Consider the following 25588-nt stretch of genomic DNA (forward strand, 5'->3'; position numbering starts at 1 on the left):
TGACCGAAGCCAGAGCTCGGCTCGCATTGCCGGCAGTAAGTCAGACTTGTTCCAGGTGCATGTTGGACTTCAGCTGGGCTGCCCTCCATCACCGGTTCTGTTCATAATCTTTATGGACAGCATTTGTAGTTGCAGCCAGGATCCGGAGGGAGTCATGTCTTGTTCATGATTGAAGGAAGGATGGAACGTGAGATCGACAGACGGATCGGTGCAGCTTCTGCAGTGATGCGGTCGCTGTATAGGTCTGTTGTCATGAAGAAGAAGCCGAGTCAAAGGACGAAGCTCTTGATTTACCGGTCAATCTATGTTCCTCCTCTCACCTATGGTCATGAGCTTTGGGTCATGACTGAAAGGACAAGATCCTAGATACAAGCGACTGAAATGAGTTTCCTCCTTAGAGTGGCTGGGCACACACTTAGAGATAAGGTGAGGAGCTCAGTCACCAGGGAGGAGCTCGGAGTAGAGCCGCTCCTCCTCCACCTCAAGCGGCACCAGCTGAGGTGGCTTGGGCATCTGCTTTGGATACTTCCTGGACGCCTCCCTGGGGAGGTGTTCCGGGCAAGTCCTAACGGGAGTAGACCTTGAGGAAGACCTAGGTCTCTTGGCTGGCCTGGGAACACGTCGGTTGAAGATGGATGGATGGACATTGTACAACAAAATTCCAAGGTTAGTTGGAGAATTGGTCCTGAGCCACTGCACCCTGGGTGTGCCGCTACTATGGGCCAACATAACCTAATTCCTTAGATGCATGTTTTTCCTGACGACCCCATGACCCCCAGCGATGAAAGCATGGATTAATTTCTCTGCATCATTCCATTTTAAAATAGGCCTGATTTTAGCAATGTTTCAGAGATGGTAAAAGTCCGTTATACAAAACCTGTATCATGTGTGACAGATCAAAGATGACACCTAGATACCTACAAGTGGTTTTGGCCTCAAAGGTGATGCCATGCAAGGCAACTACATCACCAGGCATTACATCCCTCACGGATTTTGGGCCGAGCAGAATGACTTCGGTTTTACCAGAATTTAGATGTAAGAAGTTATTGGTCATCCAATCTTTAATCTCTTTGATATACTCCTGTAATTTCCCCAACTGACTGACTTCATCAAGTTTAATCGATGGATACAATTGCGTATCATTACCATAACAATAGAAGTTGATGGACTGTTTCCTTATCAAATTACCTAGAGGAAGCATGTATAACAATATTGGACATAGGACTGTTAAAGATAAAAGAAACCCAGCCCCTGTCAAGTGTACCTCTTCCCTCCATCATTTTGTCTAATATTTGAAAGTGAGGCCCTGCAGGCGCGGGTCAAACTGTGTCACAAATTCAGGAACGCCTGCTTCTTGGCGATCACGGAAATGCTTTTAGATGACAGAGACATGGATGGGGAATTAAGGATTGATGGCTTTGATGTGCCAATCCAGCTGGATCGAGTCCCTGGGACTGCGAACAAGTTGATGGGCGGGGTGTGTCCATCTCACTCCATCTTCAGTATGTGCCACCCGAATTCACCCAGCTGTTCGTTGCTCTTGTGTATATCCATCCGAGGGCAAACAAGAGCAATGAATGTGGACTGATTCATCAAGTCACTCAGAGGCGTCAAACCAATGCATCAACTATTGTTCTGGGAGATATGAATCACTGCACATTCTCAGACACTCTGAGACACCTTTATCACTATGTCACATGTTCCAACAGGGAGAAAAACATATTGGATTTAAGATATCAAATGAGAAATTAGGGTTGGAAAAAATGAGTTACAAAGACATTATTGGAAATCAGATCACGATAAATAACCTGGGCTGTGCTTGGAGAAGTATGAAAAGTATTGTAGGACTTAAAGGGACAGGAAACATATTGTAAAGTGTGGTGGAATTTCGTTTTTCTAAAGGACAGGAGACAGTGTATTAAACACAAGATATTTATTTTGTCAATTCAAATCATGTATAGGTTGAGTAGCAGTACAATAATATCATCAATAGGTTGAGTATGAGTCCAATAACATCATCGATGATATTGACAGACAGACAGGTTCAACAAATACTTATCTAAGCATGATGAGAGCTCTGGAGACGATGAAAAAGTCCTCCAGTGTGTTGTTGCAGAATACTCTGGGTACAGGAAAAAACTTCAAGTACAAATTAAAAAATGGATCACATCTCTTTTTATACTCTAAAGGCGTAACTATGGGAGGTGCGAATCAGTTGTTTAACTTCATTCCCTCTGCTCTCCACTAATCTTTCCCCCAGTTTCAGTAGGCACATCATGACCTCAAGAAGTTAGCAGAGACAGCTAGTCGACAGTTTCACATGGCTGATGACATAACCTAATCAGTCACACGGACATTTAGTGCAGACAAAATTATTAACAGATACTGACATTTACGCAATCACTTCTAAAAACAGATTAGGTTCTTGTAGAATCTTTCATGACCTCGAGACTTCCTGGGGCCGTTTCTCCCAAGTGCTGAAAGATTTGACACACACACTCTAGATTTTTGGGTCAAGAAATGATATTATTTTATTATATTATTTTATTGTATTATTTTATTGTATTAAAAACTTTCCATCACATACCCCCCTTCCATGGCTTTTAAGCCATGGACCAAAACTTGGAATTTTAATAAAATGCAACAATCCAATTTTTAACAAAGATGGCTCAGATATTATTGTATTGTATTAAAAACTTTCCACCACAAAAGTAACTTAAATTTTGTTTATCATTATGAAAAAATAAAAACATTTCCTGATGTCCTGACATCATCCCTGGTGTCAGGAAATGATGGATCTATTTATGTATTTTCTCAGTTTATTTTTCTTCTTTCCAGACATGTTATTACAACAGATTTCACTTTCACCAGTGTTGTATCACCCGTGTTAGCAACATCCGAAAAGAAAAAACAGGTTGACAGGTAGAAGCCATTGGCTTGTAAGGTTCCCGTCCCCTAAATCATCAACATCATCTTTCTCATTGTAACAACTTGTCAACCATATTCATACATTGCATGTCACAATTCAATATCAATTATTTTATTTTGGTACATTGTTGTTTTAAATCGTTCATTCAGTCCAACAGGCATGCATCTTTGCACACGTCTTTGTCAGTTTTGGAAAAGAGCCCAATTTTGTTAATGTTCATTTTGTAGCAGTTATAACATATTGCATGTGCTGACTATTAATCCAGCTATCGCTCAACATCTCAGTTACTGCATAAAGGTTACAGTGATATTTATTTCGGAAGTATGACAACATGAAGTTGGATTCGCCATAACAATGCAATCCTTTAATCATCATTTACGTGATAAATATAACCTTGCAAAATCATGTTTTTGAAAGCTTTATTAAAGGCAGATAGAGTTCCCACACTCCTAACTTCATTATTCAGTTTGTTCCAAAGTTTGACGCCAGTAAACGATAATGAAAATGTTTTTAATGCTGTTCTTGCTTTCTTCTGTAAAAATACTGTGTTTTCTCTTAATTGGATTCATTAATCTGTCTTCATATCAAATCCATTCACATCAGTAGAAGTTTTTGCTACGCATTGGCTGACCAGGTGTCTTATATACTGTATGTGTCCTTCACTGGCTCCAGAAGCATGTTGTCAAAATAATCCCAGTGCAAGTGTGAGACAGGAATGTTTCCTGCCAGCTCAGGCCCGACACACACAAAGGATTCATTAAATTTATTAGCTACTTCATCCATGTCCTCTAATACTCATTCAGTAAAATATTTTTTTAGAGTCTCAAACTTGATGTTGTTTTCAATAAACAGTGCAACCCCCCCCCCATTTGTTTCTCCTATTCACACAAGACATGTTATATCCATCCAAATAGAAATCCATGCCTTTGTTTTCATTAATCCAAGTTTCTGTCACAGCGATGAATTTAAATGGATTACCAAACTGGTTTACGTAATCCTTAGTGCGTCCAAAATTGGTGTATAGACTTCTACTGTTGAAGTGAATTAGTGAAAGTTTACCATCTGGTTTAAAGTTTTATTGTATTGCTCCTGGGTGTGATATCAATTCTTTCTCATTGTGTTATTGTAGAAATTATTATCAGGGTCAATAATTCCATTTGGGTCAGACAGGGTATAATCCACAAAGTCATCGGTTTTCATTTCCAGACTATCTTGATCAGCAGTTCTCTCTATTAGATCTTTCATTTCTTCAGACAGTGCAGAGATGGCTGTTCTCTGTTGTGTTGGAGTTACAGAGTTTTTATTTTTTGATCATACATTATAGGTCAAATTTCTCCAATTCTTCCATATTTTTGATCATCATCGTTTTCATCTGCTCTGGAGAAAGCCCATTTGCTTTGGTGAAGATCCTGCAGTTGTTGGTCCAGGTGTCTCGATCAACCCATTCTTATTCAGCTGTCAAGCTTGTTTAGCGATATCAGCATTCTTTTTAGTGAGATTGTCATTGATGTATACAGTACATCTTTTCCTCTCAGTTTAGGGCCTTGTTTCAGAAGAGCAATTTTATACTTGCTGTTGTAGAACTTTATCAGCACTGCAGGTGGTCTCTTACCTCCAGATGGTAGTGGATGACATGTCTCGATCTGGTCTGGATCAGTATTAATCTCCAGATCCTTCAGTTGAGAAATCACCTGTTGTTCCACTGTCTCATAATCTGTGTTCGGCTTGCCCTTCTCTGGTCACAGCATAATTTCTCGGTTTAAGTTTGATGCCGGTGATGATGACATCCTTTATTCGAATGCTTTGTTAGAGTTCCTCCGTTCTTTGTTGTCCCTGTTCTGCGTCTTACCCATAGCTCTGTAGCACATCTATCCCAGAGGCCACCCGATCAAGAGTATCTTTCTTGTTTTTATTCCCAGACTCCTCGGATTTCCCTCTTCCTCTCGTCATTTTGAAGGAATTAATGGGAGTCAGTGAGTGTTTATCCAATATGAGTTCAAGAGAGATAGCGAAGTTAGCAACAACCTTCTGGGAACATTGGAGAGCAATGGGAAACAAAGATAAACAGGGTCAAAATGACCCAAGATTAAGAGTCTTTCTTGAGTACTTCACCGCGGATATGTTGAAAGAGATTTGGAGGTATGATCATTTTCGGACAACCCATAGTATTTATTCTGAATTCCCAAGGTTTAGTGGATAATTAATTCATGTCTGGAGCTACTGGAAGTATTGCATAAATGTTTATATGACCATATTATAATGTGATTATGGGATTCACGAAAAGTAAACAATATCAAAAGTGATAGACAGGTCAGTTGATTGGGTTTGTTTCCCCCGGGGCTAGTTACTAATTTACAACAATTACCTCAGATTTTGGGGGGGTTATCTCCTTGATTGGTATCATATAGGAGCTTGTATAGTTTGCAGTTATAATGTAGTTATAACATCATGTCGTAATTACAGGAGATAATTACACCTTAATTTGTGAAATATGGGAAAGAGATCATTTTGGCTGGACACTTCTTAATCAATAAAATTAAGCTCCTCCTCTAAACTACATGAAACATCTTCACAAGTTGCATGACTGTTTTATCTCTGCCTTGTAGCTTTATCTTGTCGAATTGATTCAGATCATAAAAATTGTTAAATAATAAGCAAACTGTGGCCAAAAATGGGCCATTCTCTTTAGACAGCAATTTCTTTGTTTTTTTTTGTATTTTGAAATATGGCGAAATGTTGTGATCTTCTTAGGCCCCGTCCACACGATGCCGGAACTTTTTGAAAATGCAACTTTTTTGTTGTGTTGAAGCCTTCCGTTCACACGACATTGCAGATATCTGGGACAAAAACACAACTTTTTGAAAATGCTGGCAAATTTGAAATTTTTTGAAAACGCTGGGTCTGCATTGTCGTGTGGACGCTGTATCCGCAACTTTATCTATCCGGGGGCGTGTCCCTGCGTGTTGATCAACGCACTGATGGGGATACGTGTGGACTGAGATCTTTTTGAAAACGCTGTTGTGTTGACGCAAATCTTATTCTATGCAGGATGAAAAAAGTTGTGTTTTCAAAAAGTTTTGTTACCTGAGTAACTATTTTCACCAGAGTTGGGTAAATTATTTCAGACCATCTGCTTTGCAACACTATCAAATTTCATTTTGTATGAGCAAATCATTATATTGAGCTATATCTGACAATACCTGGTGAAAAAGATAGTACAGTAAGCTGGAGGCACAACTAAAAAATGTCATGACACAGTCTCTCTCACCACTTTGTTTTGCACATAAGTGGCTTTGGGAGATAATGCAATGTAATGATCACAGCTGTGAAGCCACAACTGCCAATTTAGCGGACAGTCCATAAGACCTGCCCACCATTGTAGGCGCACCATCAATTACTCATAGGTTATTAAATTCAAAATCCAGTTAATTCTCCTGAAAGATTGAGACAGTAACTAAATGACCACAAATACCTAAAATCAAATCTCTCGGGAGCCGCAAAAAATTAAAGCCTTATACAAGCCTTATATGAAGGCAACACAGGCTGTGTCTATATTAGCTATATTATCCTGCTGCCAAAATGACTAAGGAGGCCACAAATGAAAAAGGAGCATTCATGATTTAATGTTTATTTTCCCTGCAGCACATCCTGGAGAGAATGACACCACATGACTACTCTGTTGTACGATATTTGGTGCTTTAACTTTCATTACTATATTAATGTGTTTTGATGCATTGATGAACTCGATAAATGTTTCCAAATACAGCTTGCACATCAACAATTGCTCCTTGTAAAAAATCACTGTGTGGGTCATTTTGATGTGCGTCTCTGGATTCTTCCGGGAGGGGACGTGGGAGAGCCTCGCTGTACATCCCTGGTGAATATAGTCAGCTTGAGCTCCAATGACAAAACAGCTCAATTAAAATGTTCCAGTCCTGGACACTTTAATTGAGCATGTTTAGGTGACGTGTTCTAAACAAGCAGTGCTATTAATTCGATCATTTCTCCTTGTGGCCCATCGGAGTTTACATACCTGCAAGACATCGCTGTCTGGACAACATCGATCACACACTCACAACTTATCACATTTAATTGAGTTTGCTGGCGTTGAATTAATGTTCTTGATTTGCTGATTGGTGATTTTGCGTGTCCTTTCCTTCACTGTTTTTGCACAGAGGGGCATGTCTTTAATTTTCTGTATTATCTCCATTTTGTTTTTGAAGTTTGAAAATAGGTTCTCTGATATTTCAATGAGTGAATCCTTCCTGTAATCACCATCTGTGGTTTTCCATGCTTTATTATCACTCTGGTTACAACAGAACTAGCAGCACTGGGGTATAGAGATTCAATCCATTTCTAAAATCTATCTTTGTGCTTCTCTCATTTCTCCAGTAGTACTTCAATCACTTTTCCTCTCAATCCCAAATGGATGGTCGGTTTCAAATTTAGCATGCCTTCCCTGGGAATGTCTTTCAAAATTATTCTTTTTGGTATTTGACAGTTTCTCATTGTAAAGCACACATGCAGACAATCCTTTCACACTTGAAATGAAAGCAAATATTTTGGTCCATTCTTCCTTGAATATTCTGTTCACATCAGCTATCGTTCCCCATCTCCCTTTGGGATCCATGGCCATCACACACCCGCCGGTTTGTTTTCAAACACCTGCCTGGCAAAGCCTCGCAGGCAATGACGCAAATCTTTGTTGACAAAAATGTTGAAATGTAGGCCTAATAGTCATATTCAAGAAAAGGTGTCATTAAAGGGTGTATTATAAGTCTTGTTTATAAAACATTTTTATCTTTGAGTAGAATGTTTTTTTCTCTCAGTATAATTTTTTTAATTTTGTGATTTATGTCAAGGGAGCCACAGGGGAGGTGCTAAAGAGCCACGGGTTGCCGACCCCTGGTCTAAGGGAACTAGTCCAAGTAGATCCACTGGAAATCATTCACCATCAAAGAATCCAATATACAGTAGATGCTCAGCTGTGCTACATCCCTGTTGTGTCCTCACTTACCGACATCTGGAGACATCACCTTTGCCTTCCTTAGTTCGTCAACATTGTCTCCAAAAATGTCCACTGCAAAGGCCTCTGTTCTCTTTGGGGTTGAAGTGTCTGATAGTGGAATTTCCCTGGCTAAATCAGTCTGCTTTCAGTTTTCTGAAACACTTTTCTATTGGATATCCATTCAATTTGTAGAAATGTAATAACTTGTAATATCCATTATATATTCCATGCCTAACTAGGCCTGTTTATGCCGTTTTATTCCTATGCCTTTTTATGCCTCTACTTACAGTGATACCTCTACTTACAAATGTCTCTACTTAAGAAATTTTCTAATTACGAAATTTCTCAGCAGGACAATATTACGTCTACTTATGAAAGAAATTTCGACTTACGTAAAGTAAAAACACAGTATCGGCTGATACTCGAATCTCCCACAGGTTCCTGAACGCAACATTCTCATAGCTGCTCTGCCATTGGCTATTACGTATCTTCCTAGCATCCCATTGGCTACGAGGGAAGCCACTCCACCTCTGTGTGGAGCTAGAACGGTGCTTATGGAGTGTCTCGGCATTCGGCACTCGACCTGTGAGGGTGTTCTGATAGTTTTGCGAAAATATAACTTTTTGAGTACGTATTCGCTATGAACCCCAAGAAAGTGACGAAGAAAAGACGAAAAGAAAAGACGAAGAAAAGAGTTTTTTTTGTCCATACAAACAAAGCAAGATATAATAGAAGAGCATGAGAAAGAGATGCGTTTGGTTGAACTTGCCAAAGAATATGGCCGTAATGCATCTACAATCGCCACGTTATTAAAACAAAAGGAAGTTTAAGGACTTTAAGGCATCGCGTGGGCGGTTGGAGAAGTTCAAAAGGAGGACTGGAATTCACTTTGTTGTTCAGCATCGTGAGATAGGAGCACATGAACCAAAGAGGGCAAAAAAGAATGGGGACAGCAGTTAAAAGGTAAATGACCATCATTATTATTATTTCATTCATTCATTCATCTTCTAACCCGCTTAATCCGCAAACGCAGGTCGTGGGGGAGCCGGCGCCTATCCCGGCAGTCTCAGGGCGTGAGGCGGGGGATACTCCGGGCACGACGCCAGTGCACCGTGGATTATTATTATTTATTCTTTGTTTTTTACGTTATGCACAACTCTTTTATTGTGTAATAATCTAATGTAACATGTATTTGTTACATGTTTTGATGCATTTTTATGCTTTATAAAACATTTATGTCGGAATTTTTGTGGGTTTGGAACGGATTAGGGCATTTGCATGGAAAACGTGTACTTACGTAATTTCTTCCAGAACTAATTAATTTCGTAAGTAGAGGTACCACTGTATTTGTATATTCTTGATGGGTTATTTATTACTTTCTATGTGTTAGTGCTTTCGGTGTGCTTTTGCTTTTTCTGTGTTTTTGTGTACTCACTGTGCTGCTTGTAGTGTGACGGAGAAATTAATTTCTACTTAGGGGATCAATTAAGTTCCACTCTACTCTCTCATTTTTGCTCAGTAAAGCCTAAATAAGGCTCTCAAGAACCATGCTAGCCCAGTACGCAATTTTAGCCTTTTGTGTCTATTACTGTTTTTGTATTTTAAATCATATTAATTCTAAAGATTGGGGAGTACCAGTAAGGAAAACACGCTGATTCCTGGGTGGGTAGAATTTTATTGGTCTCACCTTTGAAGTTCAGTGTGATGTCATGGTGTTATGTATGAAGGACTTTAGTCTATGTTTCACTGTTTGCTGTGTTTTGTGCTTCATGTCTCTCTGGTTACACAGTGTTTTCTGGTTACTTAGTGGGGTAACCAGTTTTGGTTGCCATCAAGGGCTGTATATCCCCGTTGGGTAAACTCCACATTTCATGTTGCTGACTGGAAAAGAGATTACTTGTTTTTTGTATTTCATTAAACTTTTACAGTTCAATCAGGTTGTGAACTGATGAAGTGGATTTTTGAAATCAAGATACACACTATTGATCAAAAATTGATTGACTAGTCAAATACCTCTGCAAAGTTTACTTATTGAAATAATGAAAATGGTTGATTAGATGTTCTCACTCGACCTACAGTACGTCTAAACTTTTTTTGCTATTTTAGCCTCCAAAAGATGTCAGTTATGTCTTCTATTTATTTAGATAGTAATGACAGATTCTGTGGAACAAAGAAGTTCCTGTGGTACTTCCATAAAAGCTAACTAAGAGACTCATGCTATTGACTACTGAAGCATTGCATTTTGACAGCATAGTCTTTGCTCAATAACAAGTAAATTATTCTGTGAGGAGAAACAAGACCCATGTGTCCCATGTTTGATATGTGACATCCTTTATTCATGTCAGAAATGTTTGCAAAAATGTAACAGACAGTAAAAAACTATGTTCATAAACAAGACCCTGGTTTACAAGAAAATGAATGGAGAATGTCTCACCAAGACCCTCTTGGCTTAACATTAAAACATAAGAAATAATAACATTAATCTTTTTAATTTCCTTGTGCTGCACAGCAGGCAGTCAGAGCTGGGAAGAGCATTTGGATAAAGTGAAGCACCTTCTGTTTTCACACCACACCAGCATCTTTGGCCATCTTGTAAAAGGCTCCTTTTTTTGCAATGAGGTTGGAAGGGGAGTCAAACTCAGCTACCTCTCCCTTATCCATCACCAGCACCCTGGGGAAATCAGAATATTGATGAAATCTTTTTGGTGCAAGGAACACAGAAATGTACTATTTTTGACATTGTTTTTTATACATAAATAACTATTATTACATCTATTTTTAATGAAGGCCCATGTTGTCTCATGTAAATAAATGAAGAGCGTCGTCTACAGTTCATGAACATACCTGTAGTCAACAGGTCAAGTCATTTGAGTGCTGAACATAACATTAAAACATAAAAGGTTAAATAAAAATAACCATTAATAACTAATAAAAACATGTTAGCCAAAGAAAGGGAATTAGACAAAATGTGTCTAATATTATGTCTAAATATGTTTATGAGGGGGCTACAGATTCAGTAATAAAACGGCATCGTAAAAAGAAAGGACTGATAAAAACTGGACCTTAAACAGTTGAAACATAAAGGGCCATTGACAGAAGGTGTTTTTAATTGTGATTTGAACATTGGTCATGATGTTAATGACCTGATCAGGAGGAGATTATTCAAGTTTTGAAGGCTGCCCATAGAATGCTTGACAGTCCCTAAGTGCTAGCCTCAATCATTACATCAATGACCCAGTGATGTGTTGTGGACCACAAGGATGCAGCAGGTCGGAGAGATTAATTTGGTCTAGTCCATGCGCATGCAAACACGTACCGTGATTGGTGCATCTTGTCATGTGACGCAAACGTCTGAATGACGCAAACAATTATTCACACGATTTACGCACGTTTCGTGCGCATAGTCTTACTTTGAAAAACTCCTTTGAAGAGTGGCACAAGTGACACAAACTACATATAGTGATGTTAGAAGCCTATGGCAACCTTTTTTGAGTTCAAAATCAAATTCAATGAGCATTTTTTTTGGGTTTTTATGTACAATAAAATACAATTTGTCCATTTTCGAATTTGACTGTGTGTGTCTATTTGGGCCCAAAAAACTCCTTTGAAGAGTTGCACAAATGACACAAACTATAAAACTATGTTAGAAGCCTATGGCAACCTTTTTAGAGTTCAAAATAAATTTGATCAGCATGTTTGTGGTTTTTATGTGCAATAACATCACATTTTTCCATTTCCGAATTTGACAGTGTGTGTCTATTTTGCCCCAATATGTCAATATAGTAAGTTATAGGGAAATAAAAACGATCTCTTCATATAGCTGAAGTTGTGCTGAAGATAAACATACCAAGCATGGGTATGTTAAACCATTTTTAATGTGGTAATAGAGACAAATATCAAAAGTACCAAAAAACGGCCCTAAATAGTTCAGGGGTCTAAGGGTTAAAAACATTTCGTAAAATATTTGTATTGTATTAATCCTAACCAACTGAAATCTGAATATATAACAACCCATTCCAACATACAATGACTTGAAGCAATGAAGCATAGCAGTGATACATTAGTGATGATCTCAAGGTCTTGAAAAGGTAGGGTTTGCTGATTTTAACAACAATTTATCTAATGTCAAATGTAAAATCAGATTAAAAAATAACCTTGAGACTCTTGATGTAACGTTTGCTATAAGTTGCCACAGGACAGATGGACGAAGAAATACTGTCTGAATCTCAAGGGGCATTGATACAACATCTATTTTACCTTTTCTATTTTGACGGTGCGTTTAGCGTTGGGTCTCTGTAGTACAAAGACGTGGAAAAATATGATGGACAATTCATTATGAAAAATAACGCATTACTGAATGCCAACTTTAATGCCACCGTTCTTTTTTTTTTTAAACTTCCCATATTATGCTTTTTTAATTCATGTCATTCAGCTGCCTGATGGCCAACTACACTGTATTTGAAATATCTTGCCCCATACTGATCCACGGTCCTCAATATCTTTGATTGAATATTGATCAAATCACTTCCGCTCCGAAATGCTCTGTGTTAAGGGGCATGCCTCTGCGCTCTCTCTATCAACAATTCCCTCCCCCCTCGCGTTCAAGTGCGTTTGTTTACATGCGCCATGTGAACGCGTGCGCAAAACCGATCACCGTAGTCTGGAACTTTTTTAACTTTCAGTAACTTCGTTACTACGTATTCTGCTCTTATTTTTCTTGTTTTTGCACACTCTGTGCGTGTGAGAGAGAGAGAGAGAGAGAGAGAGAGAAACAGAGAGAGAGAGAGAGAGAGGCAGAGAGAGAGAGAGAGAGACAGAGACAGAGAGAGAGTATCCACCCTTTGTTTCTCACAAGGCTGGGAATGAGTAATAAATTCACCTCTCGATTTCTCCCTGAATTATTTCACATGCAGGGTTTAGGGCGGTTTAATGTAACCCTGTGACAGTGAGTATCTATTAGGCTGTAAATACAGGCTGAGGTCTTTTGTCAGTGAGCGGTGTAGTCACTTTGGATACATGCAGCAGTGTTCGCTATGACGCTAACAATAAACCTTCCGCGGACCCACACACACGACTGAAGCAGCGCTAACTAATTAGCCAAATGCTAACTTTCAGTGTGAAGCTTTGAGCCAGGTAATTTCCACACCCTGCTACCGCTAATGCCCCGTTTGTGACGATACATGCGGCACTCTGTGAATCCAATTGTTTTGATTCTGCCCTGCCACTGAATTCCAAAAGATTCGAAATATTTATTGATGCAGGATGTGTTTGTTTTCCAGATTCTACGATTTGGTAGGGTTAGGGAGGATAACTATGTATTTGAAGAGACCTAAAAAAATGTGTTTTTCATAACAGGACCCCTTTAATTTACACAGAATCAATTAATCAACATTATCTTCAACGTTGTAGTGCCACATTACACCAATCTAGACAGCGTTTGTCAACCCTGACATTCCATGATAGCCACAAGATGAATCTGAGCAGGTTAGACTCCTGACGCCTGTGAATATGTAAAATAAATTACCTGGTGTAGTCCATGATTGTGTTAAGGCGATGCGCTATTGTCAGGATGGTGCAATCCTCAAACTGGGAGCGAATTGTGGATTGGATTAGGTTGTCTGTCTCCATGTCAACAGCTGCTGTGGCCTCATCTAGAACTAGGATCTTAGTTTTCCTCAGCAGAGCTCTTGCCAAACACAACAACTGCCGTTGACCAACACTGAAGAGACAAACAGAGATATGGTTTAAAAAATTAGATAAATCAAAAACTGGGTTATTACCTGATCTGAAGTTCAAAGCAGATATTTAAGTTCCGATGTTCATCTTCTTTTATTAATTAAATCTTGTTTTGATCGATTGGTAGTCCTATCTGAGGTGAGGTTCGACTGCTTGCTGCTGCTCTGTGTGTCACTGTCATACTGATATTAAACCACCTTCTGTCTGTCTTACCTTTTCCCACACTCTAATGGACTGTTTAAAACAATTTGGAATTGAAGAAATGTGTTTCTTTAATACACGGAAGTGCACTGTGTTGTTGGAATGCAGTGCGCACACGGATGCTGTCAGCCAATAGCATGAGCGTACGGTATCATGTGACCACCTACTAAAAATCTGCGCTGTAGTGAAGTCGCACATCTTGAAGCGCAAATTACTGTAGTACTGTGCAAGGAGTGTCTCAATTAAGAAACAAACAGGAGTATTAAACCTGTTCAATCTTGTGTCCAACAATAAGCTGCGGTTTTCTCTGCAGTTCTGTATATTTTCTGTAACAATTCTGCTGCTACTGGGACACCTAAATTTCCCAGTTTGGAATAAATAAAGTATATCTATCTATCTATCTATCTATCTATCTATCTATCTATCCATCAGTTGAGGTTTGTGGGGAAAACGGAAGGAAGACCTTATGAGATAGGACTGGTAACAAAGACAGTCAGAACCCCCCCGCCACCCTTGTACTCCTGATCCAAGATGGTTGCTCTTCATGTCAACAGAGTTGAAACTCAAGTGAATTTATATTAGAAATTCTGACTGTGTTTCATTTAAAATTAATTTTACATATCGTAGTCAGCGACTTAGACCCATGAATGTATTACAATGGAGCTGTATGTGAACAATATAAATTGTATTTCAAAAGAGTGTTTACTGGAGGCATTAATCTTGTTTTCCAGCTTCATTTACTGGAAGAATTCACTCCCAGCATGACATCTGAGGTCACTAAAATGCACCATTAGTTACAGTCATCCACACTTTTGATATCTGCCATGTGGTGTGTGTTCTTTTGTTAATAATGTTTAGAAGGCCATTTTAATTATACTAATGCCACTTTTTTGCGATAGCACCCAATTACTACCATGCACTGGTAAAAATAAGGAACAACATGTATTTTATGAGAAAATAATTCATTCATTCATACACTTTCACAACCCCTTCCTCTGCTGTTGTGAGCTGGAGCCCATTCCAGCTGAGGCCAAGAGGCAGGGGAAACTCCAGGCGCAATGCCTGTGCACCGTGGGAGAAAACAATTATAAATAACAAATCATATGAAATAAAAGAAAAAATGAAGTAGTTCTACCTGAGGTTTTCTCCTCCTTCACTACACTCATGACTGAGCATACCGGGCAGGCTGGACACAAAGCTCTTGAGATGAGAGTACTCGAGGGCTCGCCATACTTCTTCATCGGGGTAGTGGTCAAAAGGATCCAGATTCATCCTCAGTGTGCCTGAAAAGAGGACTGGGTCCTGAGAAGGAGGAAGAGTGTTGTACATTTGTACATCGCATCATGGACCATTTGTTTTATCACTTAGCTATTTAAGGCCAGGGATACAGTAGATAATCACGAGCCTTTCTTCTACTGTCACCTATGAAGAGCTCAGAGGAAGTAACACCATGCCTGTTGAGCCATATTACATACTTTACAAATCACTAAAATGCACTTTTGTGAGTTCTGCAACTTACTGTATGTCACTTAAAACATCAAAGGCACACAGTGGACAAAAAATACCAAAATACGTTCTATGAATTCAACTGACGTGGATAACAATGAGACCACAGTTTCTATAAAACAAGCTGAATGTCATGTTTCATAACAGGTCCATTTAAAAAAAGTCTGTACGTAACTTAAGGTTAACCGCGTAACCTCAGTTCTTGAGCAGAATGAGTGACTATCTCTCAATGAGAACGCCTTCCTCACGACTTCATAAGAAGCTCCTATCCAAGACCGGATGAAACCAAGCATATCAGTGTCAGAGTGGACCATGTTCTCCACCTCCATTGTCGAAGCAGCTGCTCAGAGCTGTGATCACTGAGTAGTCGAGGAGGCAGAAACTCGGGTCTGGGAGGAGTTCCGGGAGGCCATGGAGGAAGACTATCGGTCAGCCTCGGAAAAATTCTGACAAACCATTCAGGAGGGGAAAGCGGTGCACAGCTAACACTGTTTAGTAGAGGCGGGGAGCAGCTGACCTCGACTGAGGATCTTTTCGGTTGGTGTAGAAAATACTTTGAGGATCTCCTCAATTCTGCTACCATGTCTTACACATAGGAAGCAGAGCCTGAGGTCTCAGAGGTGGACCTGACCATCACCCAAGCTGAAGTCACTGAGGTGGTTGCCAAACTCCCTGCTGGCAAAGCACCAGGGGTGGATGAGATTCGCCCTGAGTACCTCAAGTCTCTGGGTGTGCAGGGACTGTCATGGTTGACACGTTTCTGTAACAACCCATGGCAGTCGGGGACAGTACCTCTGGACAGGCAGACCGGGGTGGTGGTCCCTGTTTTCAAAAAAGGGAGACCTAAGGGTGTGTTCCAACTATGGGAGGATCACACTCCTCAGACTCCCAGGGAAAGTCTACTCCAGGGTACTGGAGAGGAGGATTAGACCGATAGTTGAACCGCGGATTCAGGACGAACGATGTGATTTTCGTCCCAGTCGTGGAACACTGGACTAGCTCTACACTCTCCATCGAGTGCTCAAGGCTTCATCTGAGTTTGCCCAACCAGTTCACATGTGTTTTGTGGATCTGGAAAAGGTATTTGATCGTGACCCTTGTGGTGTCTTGTGAGGAGTGCTCGGGGATTATGGGGTTCGGGGTCCTTTGTGGACGGCTGTCCGGTCCTTGTATGACCGAAGCCAGAGCTTGGTTCGCATTGCTGGCAGTAAGTCAGACCTGTTCCAGATGCATGTTCGACTTCGGCGGGGCTGCCCCCTATTACTGGTTTTGGACAGAATTTCTAGGAGCAGCCAGGATCCAGAGGGAGCCCAGTTTGGGGACCAAAAGATTTCATCTCTGCTTTTTGCAGACGATGCTGTCCTGTTGGCCTCATCAAACCCGGACCTTCAGCGTGCACTGGGACAGTTTGCAGCTGAGTGTGACAGGGCCATGGTTCTCGACAGGAAAAGAATGGTGTGCTCTCTTCAGGTTGATGGAGAGTCTTTGTCCCAAGTGAAGGAGTTTAAGTATCTTGGGGTCTTGTTCACGAGTGAGGGAAGGATGGAACGTGAGATAGACAGATGGATCAGTGCAGCTTCTGCAGTGATGCAGTCGTATAGGTCTGTTGTGGTGAAGCAGGAGCTGAGTCGTAAGACGAAGCTCTCTATTTACCGGTCAATCTACGTTCCTACTTTCATGGTCATGAGCTTTGGGTCATGACTGAAAGGACAAGATCCAAGCGGTTGAAATGAGTTTCTTCTGTAAAGTGGCTGAGCGCACCCTTAGAACATGTATGAAAAGAGCGTGGGGTCACTGGTTAGCCTTGCTCAAGGGCGCCTCGGCAGTGCTCGGGAGGTGAGCAGGCACCTCCCACTGTTAGCTCACAGTCCGGGTGGCTGGGCGGAAGCGGGAATCGAACTGTTGATCTTGGGAACATTGGACGACCTGCTATACTGCAGGGCAGTGATTGATTGCCATCTACTCAAGCTTTATGTACATGAAGACTAGCTATTGATGAACACTGCATACATGACAAAATGCATGGATGATGTCACGGTCACCACAACGATCTCCGTTCGAGCCAACCAGAAGCCTTGGCTGACAGGTGAAGTCCACAGGCCCCATAAGGTGCGGAATGCAGCCTTCAGAGCTGGGGATGAGGTAGGCCTAAGGACAGCTAGGGCCAACCTGTCACGAGGCATCCGAGTGGCCAAGAGACAGTACTCCAGGAGGATTGCCACCCACTTCAGCGACAGCAGAGACACCAGGAACCTGTGGCGGGGGATTCAGTCCATTACGGACTACAAGCCCCTTCCGCAGTCCTGCGACAGCTGCACCACTCTGCTGAATCAGCTGAATGACTTCTTGGCGAGCTTTGAGGCAGACAACGGCATCCCGGCACAGAAGGCTCCACCCCCTCCTGGCGACCAGGTGCTGACGCTTTCTCCGGACAGCGTGACGCAAGTCCTTAGAAGGACCAATGCACGGAAAGCCCCAGGTCCTGACAACATTCCTGGTCGTGTACTGAGAGACTGTGCTGATGAGCTCACAGATGTCTTCACAGACATCTTCAACATCTCCCTGAGCCAGGCTGTTGTCCCTACCTGCCTGAAAGCCAGCACCATCATCCCAGTCCCAAAGAAGTCGCCCCCATCCGGCTTCAACGACTACCGCCCAGTTGCACTCACTCCCATCCTCATGAAGTGCTTCGAGCAGCTAGTCATGCAACACATCAAGTCTGCCCTCCCTTTAACCCTGGACCCTTTTCAGTTTGCTTACAACCGCTCGACTGATGACACCATCTCCACTGCCCTACACTCAACCCTCACCCACCTGGAGACCAAAGTTTCATACGCCAGAATGCTGTCCATCGACTTCAACACAGCATTCAACACAATCATCCCCCAGCAGCTAATCTATAAACTGGACCAGCTTGGACTCAACACCTCCATATGCACCTGGCTGCTGGACTTCCTGACAGGGAGACCACAGTCAGTTCGGGGTGGTAACAACACCTCCAGCACCATCACGCTGAACATGGGAGCCCCCCAAGGATGTGTTCTGAGCCCCCTCCTCTTCACTCTGTTGACCCACGACTGCACACCAACTTCCAGCTCCAACCTTTTCGTCAAGTTTGCAGACGACATGACTGTGGTGGGTCTCATCAACAACAACGATGAGACAGCCTACAGGAATGAGGTGGGCCTCCTGGCAATGTGGTGCAAGGACAACAATCTCCATCTGAATGTGGAGAAGACGAAGGAGATTGTTGTGGACTTCAGGAGAACACGCACCCAGCATGCTCCACTAACCATCAATGGTGCTGCAGTGGAAAGGGTCACCAGCACCAAGTTCCTGGGTGTGCACATCTCCGAGGACCTGTCCTGGTCCCTCAACACCGCATCGCTTGCCAAAAAAGCCCAACAACGCCTCTACTTCCTCCGCAAACTGAGGAGAGCAAGAGCCCCACCGCCCATCATGCTGACTTTCTACAGAGGCACCATCGAGAGCATCCTGACCAGCTGCATCACAGTGCGGTATGGCGCCTGCACCATTGCCTGCTGCAAGACCCTGCAGCGCATTGTGAGAGCAGCTGAAAAGATCACTGGTGTCTCTCTCCCTTCCCTTACAGACATTTATGACATTTGAACTCTACCCTCGCACTGCACTGCCCTCCCCCCAGCACCTGACTGCCTATCTCTCCCTCCCCCCGTCAACTCAGGGACTGCACACACGTCACTTCCCCTATGAGATTAGAGTGTATAGAGATGTTAACCATCCCTTGTGTTTCGTCTTATATTTTGTGATGTACTGTCAGATGTACTGTGTGTGTTGTACTGCTTGTTGTACTGCCTGTGTTGTACTGCCTGTGTTGTACTGCCTGTGTTGCACTGCCTGTGTTGCACTGCCTGTGTTGCACTGCCTGTGTTGCACTGCCTGTGTTGCACTGCCTGTGTTGCACTGCCTGTGTTGCACTGCCTGTGTTGCACTGCCTGTGTTGCACTGCCTGTGTTGCACTGCCTGTGTTGCACTGCCTGTGTTGCACTGCCTGTGTTGCACTGCTTGTGTGTCCTGCCTGTGTTGTCCTGCCTGTGTTGTCCTGCCTGTGTTGTACTGCCTGTGTTGTACTACCTGTGTTGTTCTGCCTGTTGTACTGTCTAACATGGGTCAGAGAGGACTGCAATTTCATCTGTGCTGTATGTCATGCACATATGGTACATTTGACAATAAAGCTGACTTTGACTTTGACTTGATGATGATAATGGCCAATCAACATTTCAGAAGTTCAAAATTTCAACATTAGGAATAACAAGATGTAGTATCTACTAGGCTTAACATTTCCAATAGTGCACCTGGGGTTAGCAGTGTACATTCCTGTATGTTTTCACAGCACTGACCTGTGGTATGATCGTGATTCTGGAGCGAAGTTCATGGAGACCCAGCTGAGCAATGTCTACTCCATCGATGAAAATATGGCCCTCATCTGCCTCAATGATTCGGAATAGCCCCAGAGTCAAAGATGATTTCCCTGCTCCAGTGCGACCCACAATCCCCACCTTATGGAGATGGAACAGCAACCGTTAAAACCTACAGATTTACTGTACACTAGGGGTTAGAGATATGGCCCTAAAATAATATCACTATATTTTAGTGATTTAACAAGCTGTTTGAAGCCAGTTTTCTCCACCATTTAGATTGGCATTATATTTTTTGCCGAACAAATGCTGACTGCTTCGTTTGACTGGATGTACTGTACTTCATATAACAACAAAAGCCAACACTCTCAAAGGTGTGGCAATGTCATTTTGAAACAGGATGTTTTGTTTTGTGCTGTAGCTAGCATTAGCAGCTGAGCACTCTTAAACTTTTATGCATGTTTAACACTGACTGGGTGCTTCTATCTGAAGGGATGAAACAACTGTGTTTCACCCCTTCATTGATACAGTTCTCTTACAGTGTTTACATAGTAGCTTACTGTGTTTTTTTTCTTTCACACCCAAAGCTCTTCCACATTCACCAAAGCCGTGTGCTGTGTAAATGTACCTGAATCACATGACGTCTTTATACCGTACTATAATTTTTTTATGCGTTATTAATAATTGTACTGGCATTACCGTGCATGTTATGTTTCACCCCTACTGTGATACACCGTTATTCAGGTAATTCACAATGAAAGAGAATTTTAGTACAAGTTCAGCACTCGCTTTAGTGTAGTGACATTAAGGAAACAGACCTTCTCGCCTCCTTTAACGCTGATGGTGATGTTACGGATGGCTGGATCCAGATTGTGGTGGTAGCGCAGACTGAATCCTCTGATGTCTATGCAGCCATCAGTGGGCCACGCTGGAGGAAGGCTGGATGGCTCGTGTCTCCATTCTGCCTGGTGGTCAAACAATGCACATTTAAATTTCCACATGAAGATACAAATACACGTGAAGATCCTGCAAGTCGTAAGGCCATCCCTGTCCATGCAGGCCATATTATTTCGATGGCTTCCTGTGGAATTTGTGTTCCCAACTTTGATAAATATAGAAGGCAACAATACTTTGAAACAGGTAAAACACTTCCATTTCTTTTTAAAATCTTATGAAAGAGTAAAATCAGCAGAATTTAAAATATTGAATGCATAACATGGATAACTTCACACCACATGGAGTTAAAAAGCTGAGACAAGATCAACCACCACTAGAACTGAAGAAGCCTCTGGATAAGAGGTTAAACTTTTTCAAAGAACTTTCTTAAAGTAGAGTGGATTGAGACACTTTTGGATACCATGACCTGGATAAATGTCAAGATTTCAAGATGGTGCCCACCGTGGCGAAAGTCTTTGCTTTCTCTGCTCATAAACACCCATTCCTTTCTTTATTGTGTTTTTATTGTTTTATATATATAGTTTTTTATATATGTGTTGTTTTTGAACAACTGGTGACATTGTGTAAAGCCAGTTTTACATTTTACAGGGAAAACCATTTTTCTTTACTGTGCACATGACAGTAAACACAAACATCTGTAGGTTGTCAGTTATCTAGGTCATGGTTATCAAAAGCTGTTTAAATTAAACCACTGGACTTTAAGAAACTCCAATCTCATCCAAAAGACTTGGATGACACAAGACCAACTACCACTAGAACTGCGGAAGCCTCTTGGACGAGAGCTGAAATGCTTCAAGAAAGTTTCTTTAAGTCCCCTGGATTGATTTAAACATAACACTTCCGTGGTGCACTGGCATTGCGCCTGAAGTTTCCCCCACTTCACGCCCTCAGTCAGCTGTATAGTCAGTATAGGCTCCAGCTCTTCGCAACCCCACACAGCAGATAAAGCGGTAGAAGATGAATGAATGGATAACACTTTGAAACCTTGAATCCTTGATGAGAACCTACACAGGGATAATAGCAACATAGTAAAAAATATATATAGTAAAAATAAAAGTATTTTCCCCTGAAACATGGAAGAAAGGGGAAAAAATTATTCATGTTGAGTGCTTGTACATAAAAATCCTATTTGTGTTGCTAAATTAAACTACAAAACAGATATCAATTAAAGCAATCAATGAAGCTGGCTGCAGTTCTTTGAAATCTTCAATAATAATTAAGACTCCAACTTTTCCCAAACAAACATAAACCCTTTTTTTCCATGTCTTTGATGAAGCAATTTGAGGCAGAGTGGTTGAACATAATGCAATTTGTTGATTGCTATCTTTGTTAATTTTCTTTTGTGACTTTTTTACAATCTAATAACCCGTTTTTGGCAATGATACTCCTGTTACTTTTACTCTAAGTGTAATGTTTGCACATACCCACAAAATTATCCAGTACAAAATGTATTGTGGTATGTGGCTTTGAGGTAACCATCTTCATCTAATACAAAGCTAAATGAATCACCTGTCAGATGTGTGGGCATCACTATTCAAAAATCTGGGGAAAAAAATTACGTTTTCATGTAACAGCAAATGAAAGTCCAGTCTACGCTGACAAAGTAAAGAACAATGAGAGTAATGACTTCTTTCTAAAAAGATTAACAACTTGGATTTCTTTAATTTGTATTTCATTTTACCTCTTTCTCTGTGTCACTGTACTCTTTCACTTTCTCAACAGCCACAATGTTGGTCTCCACATCAGAGGACATCCTCACAAGCCAGTTAAGAGAGGCAGTCAGCTGCACAACGGAAAGAGGAAAGCAAGTTTAAAAATTTGTCTTTTCACCTCCCATTAAATTCTATATTGTTCCAAGCACATACGTTGTTCAATATTTATCCAATGGTCTTGGAATACCACTGCACCCATATATGATACCATCTGAATTAAAATTTTAGTATATTGTAGCGCTAACATAGAAGAGCTGCCTTATGTTTGTCTGCTAGTCAAACTGCTAGTTAACTCATTTCTCCATAAAAAAACGAGGAGGGAGAAAAGTGACCTTGTCCGAAAAAAGCCTGGGGCTCACGTCAGGAGCCAGGCGTGGACGGACGGCCCGTCAGTGAGAGCCGAGAGCCTGTTGGCCAGGTCTGCCAGGCCTCCAGGCCTCAGCCCAAAGAGGAAACAGGGACCCCCCCCCCCCCCCCCGTGGGGAAACCAATGGGGTATGGTGTGCTGCCATATAGGTGGCAGTGAAGATAGCCCCCCACAACCAAACACAGAACATGTTTTCTGAGTGTGCCAGCAGGAAATTAAGAATAAGTTTTTGTTTTTTTTAAATAATTTAAATTTATAAGATAAAACATTTGAGTACAAAATATCACGTCCTGTCAATTATTCTTTTTATACATTGTCCCAACTGTTTCGGAACTGAAATGATATACAGTACAGCTATTTATGTAACACACAAAACATCAGGATGGTGTGTTTTCTACCTCTATTTGAAAAAAGGTTAGAACATGAGAGCCTACCTGGAGGGCATATGAAATGGACAGGCCTGTAATGCCTGGACTGAGGCTCTCTCTGGCTATGACGGCACACAAAGCAGCAAATGAAACGATGAGATTTCCTACGAACTCCAGGCGAACTGCAAGCCACCTACACAAACACAGATTCACTAACAAAATGAGGAGATAGAACAATTGCAGGAAGTATGCAGTACATTGAATGCAACTAAAAGGTAAACTGACAAGATCAATTCAAAACAATTAATAGTACTGGGCATTTTATGTGAATAATGCATATTGAATAACCACTGACAAATCAGTTAGCCTGTACTATACCTACTTGTGCCTAATTAATATTCATATAGTATCTGGTTTGTCAGAGTACTCAAAGAGTTCTAATAGACAAGCCAGCCTTCACCCACTCATACTAGGTCATATATTGCTGACAGAACAGTAGAGGTGCAGCTTTCTCTCCAGAAACACTAATAGTAATTTTGGTATAAACAGTCATTGTCCCCTAACCTGTTTGCTATTACACTAGGATAATAAGCCTCCTGATTGTGGTCCACACGCTGGTCACTCTCACGGATGAAACGCTCTTGTTCGCCGAAGGCTCGGATGACCGAGGTGCCCAGCACTGTTTCATTGAAGTGGGTGTAAATGGGCGAGCGGCTGACCGACTCCAAGCGCTTCAGCTGGCGAGATGATGCTACATAAAACCTCTGGACGAAGGAAAGACAAAACATGTTGGACCTTTTCAGTGAATTACAGCATAAATAGAAAAAAAATCTTTGATTATCAACCATCTGACTAACCTGCACAAAAAAATAGAGCAGGCCAAGAACAGGAATGATGACAGCTACCAGTGGTGTGGCAAGTAGGATGACAGCACAGGCTCCCAACACACTGATCAAGGAGCCCATGAACATCTTAATAATGTTGGGGATCACTGTGTCAATCGTGTCAATCTCCTTAGAGAAGCGGTTCACTAAGTTGCCACTTGGGGTTCGTTCAAAGAAGGACATAGGTGAGCGTAGGACATCATACAACATGGACTGGTGGAGGTAGCGGGATGCCAGGATGCCCCCAATTGACATGGAGAGGGAGTAACCAAAAACTGCTATACCTGTATGACAGCATATAAAGCAAAATGATAAAATGACATAGCGAGTGAAGTCCAAAAATCACAAGGGATGAGTAATTACTTGATTTGTTATCTTTAAAACAACCTTGATAGATTTCAGCTGCAATAACTTCTAAAAAAAATCAAAGGTTTACAATTTTGTGGTTTTTAAAACAAGGCATTATATTTTTCCAGTCTTATGGTTGTGCACTAAGTTTGAGCAAAAAAATTATGTACAAGTATAGTCAGTTTTTCTCTTATAACATAAAAATAAGCGTACTTCAAATATATGTACACTTGGTGTAACAATGGAAAGATCCTGTATATGTATTAGTAAAGTGTTGTATGATAGTCATTAAGTTTAACTATACTTAACCTTAGCATCCAGCATAAAACTGTTGCCACCTTAAATATGAGGATCACAAATAAGACATCCGTCCTGATTGGACCCGATTAGTTGAGGTCCAGGTGAACAATGACCACCAGTGAGGTTGTTTGCCAACACAGTACCAATTGTTACAGTTACAATTATTGTAGACATAATGTACATATAAATATATATTATATACGTAAACACACATACACACACACACACAGGAACTATGTGCAAACTAGAAACTAGCAACAACTCAAGGTGACACAATACCAAATTCTAGATTTAAAGATTATGATTATTCTTGTCTGTTTTTCTCTGCCCTCACCCTGAGACAGGCCGAGACTGCCGTACACGCCAAGTCTCATCAGCCTGTTTGGTTGAGTTCCATTAACCACTGGGTCATCGGTCCACAGGCTCAGCCAGTAGTTGGAGAACAAGGAGAGAAGATGCTGTGTGAGAAACAGCAGCAAACTGATGCAGGACAGCAGCACACCAACTGCTTTCAGATAGGACCAAAACACAGACAGCTTTACCTGTGGAGGGTCAAGAGGGTATGGTTGAAGGGTTTGTATTCTGACTGGCTCATTGAACTGTTGGGCACGTCTAGCTTCTACCTACCCGACCAGTGCGGGCTTTGTCAGCTTCTGTCAGCTTGCCCAACTCAGGGTTCTTGGCCTTCTTGTTCAAGATGCTGTCCTTCTTGTCCATTTGGGTTTGCTGGGACACACTGCTGACATTTGGGCTGCAAAAGAATGCGCAATACCCAACACAAATAACTCGTACACATTACTGTACAATAACACAGAAGTAATAATTCTGATGAGAGAAAGTTTCATATGCAGAACTTTGTTCTCAGTGCAAACAAG

The 25588-nt window shown here is 41.4% G+C and overlaps 1 protein-coding gene across 2 annotated transcripts in view; it reads right to left on the reverse strand.

The window, feature by feature from the left end:
• Positions 1-10256: 10256 nt before the first annotated feature.
• abcc1 (ATP binding cassette subfamily C member 1 (ABCC1 blood group)) overlaps positions 10257-25588 on the reverse strand; it is a 39784-nt gene continuing 24452 nt past the window's right edge. Inside the window, exons 21-31 of one of the 2 annotated variants that reach the window (XM_068336102.1) lie at positions 25341-25464; positions 25048-25255; positions 24039-24349; positions 23746-23945; positions 23248-23374; positions 22416-22517; positions 20596-20742; positions 19760-19918; positions 15010-15176; positions 13462-13656; positions 10257-10608 (exon numbers count right to left, since the gene is read on the reverse strand). In XM_068336102.1, the coding sequence (XP_068192203.1) occupies positions 10500-10608; positions 13462-13656; positions 15010-15176; positions 19760-19918; positions 20596-20742; positions 22416-22517; positions 23248-23374; positions 23746-23945; positions 24039-24349; positions 25048-25255; positions 25341-25464 (1849 nt within the window). In that variant the 3' untranslated portion in view covers positions 10257-10499. Of the gene's footprint in view, positions 10609-13461; positions 13657-15009; positions 15177-19759; positions 19919-20595; positions 20743-22415; positions 22518-23247; positions 23375-23745; positions 23946-24038; positions 24350-25047; positions 25256-25340; positions 25465-25588 lie in introns of those variants that run through there. The other variant, XM_068336104.1, reaches the window with a different exon arrangement.

The sequence above is a fragment of the Antennarius striatus genome, chromosome 16, assembly GCF_040054535.1.
Source record: "Antennarius striatus isolate MH-2024 chromosome 16, ASM4005453v1, whole genome shotgun sequence".
NCBI lineage: Eukaryota > Metazoa > Chordata > Actinopteri > Lophiiformes > Antennariidae > Antennarius > Antennarius striatus.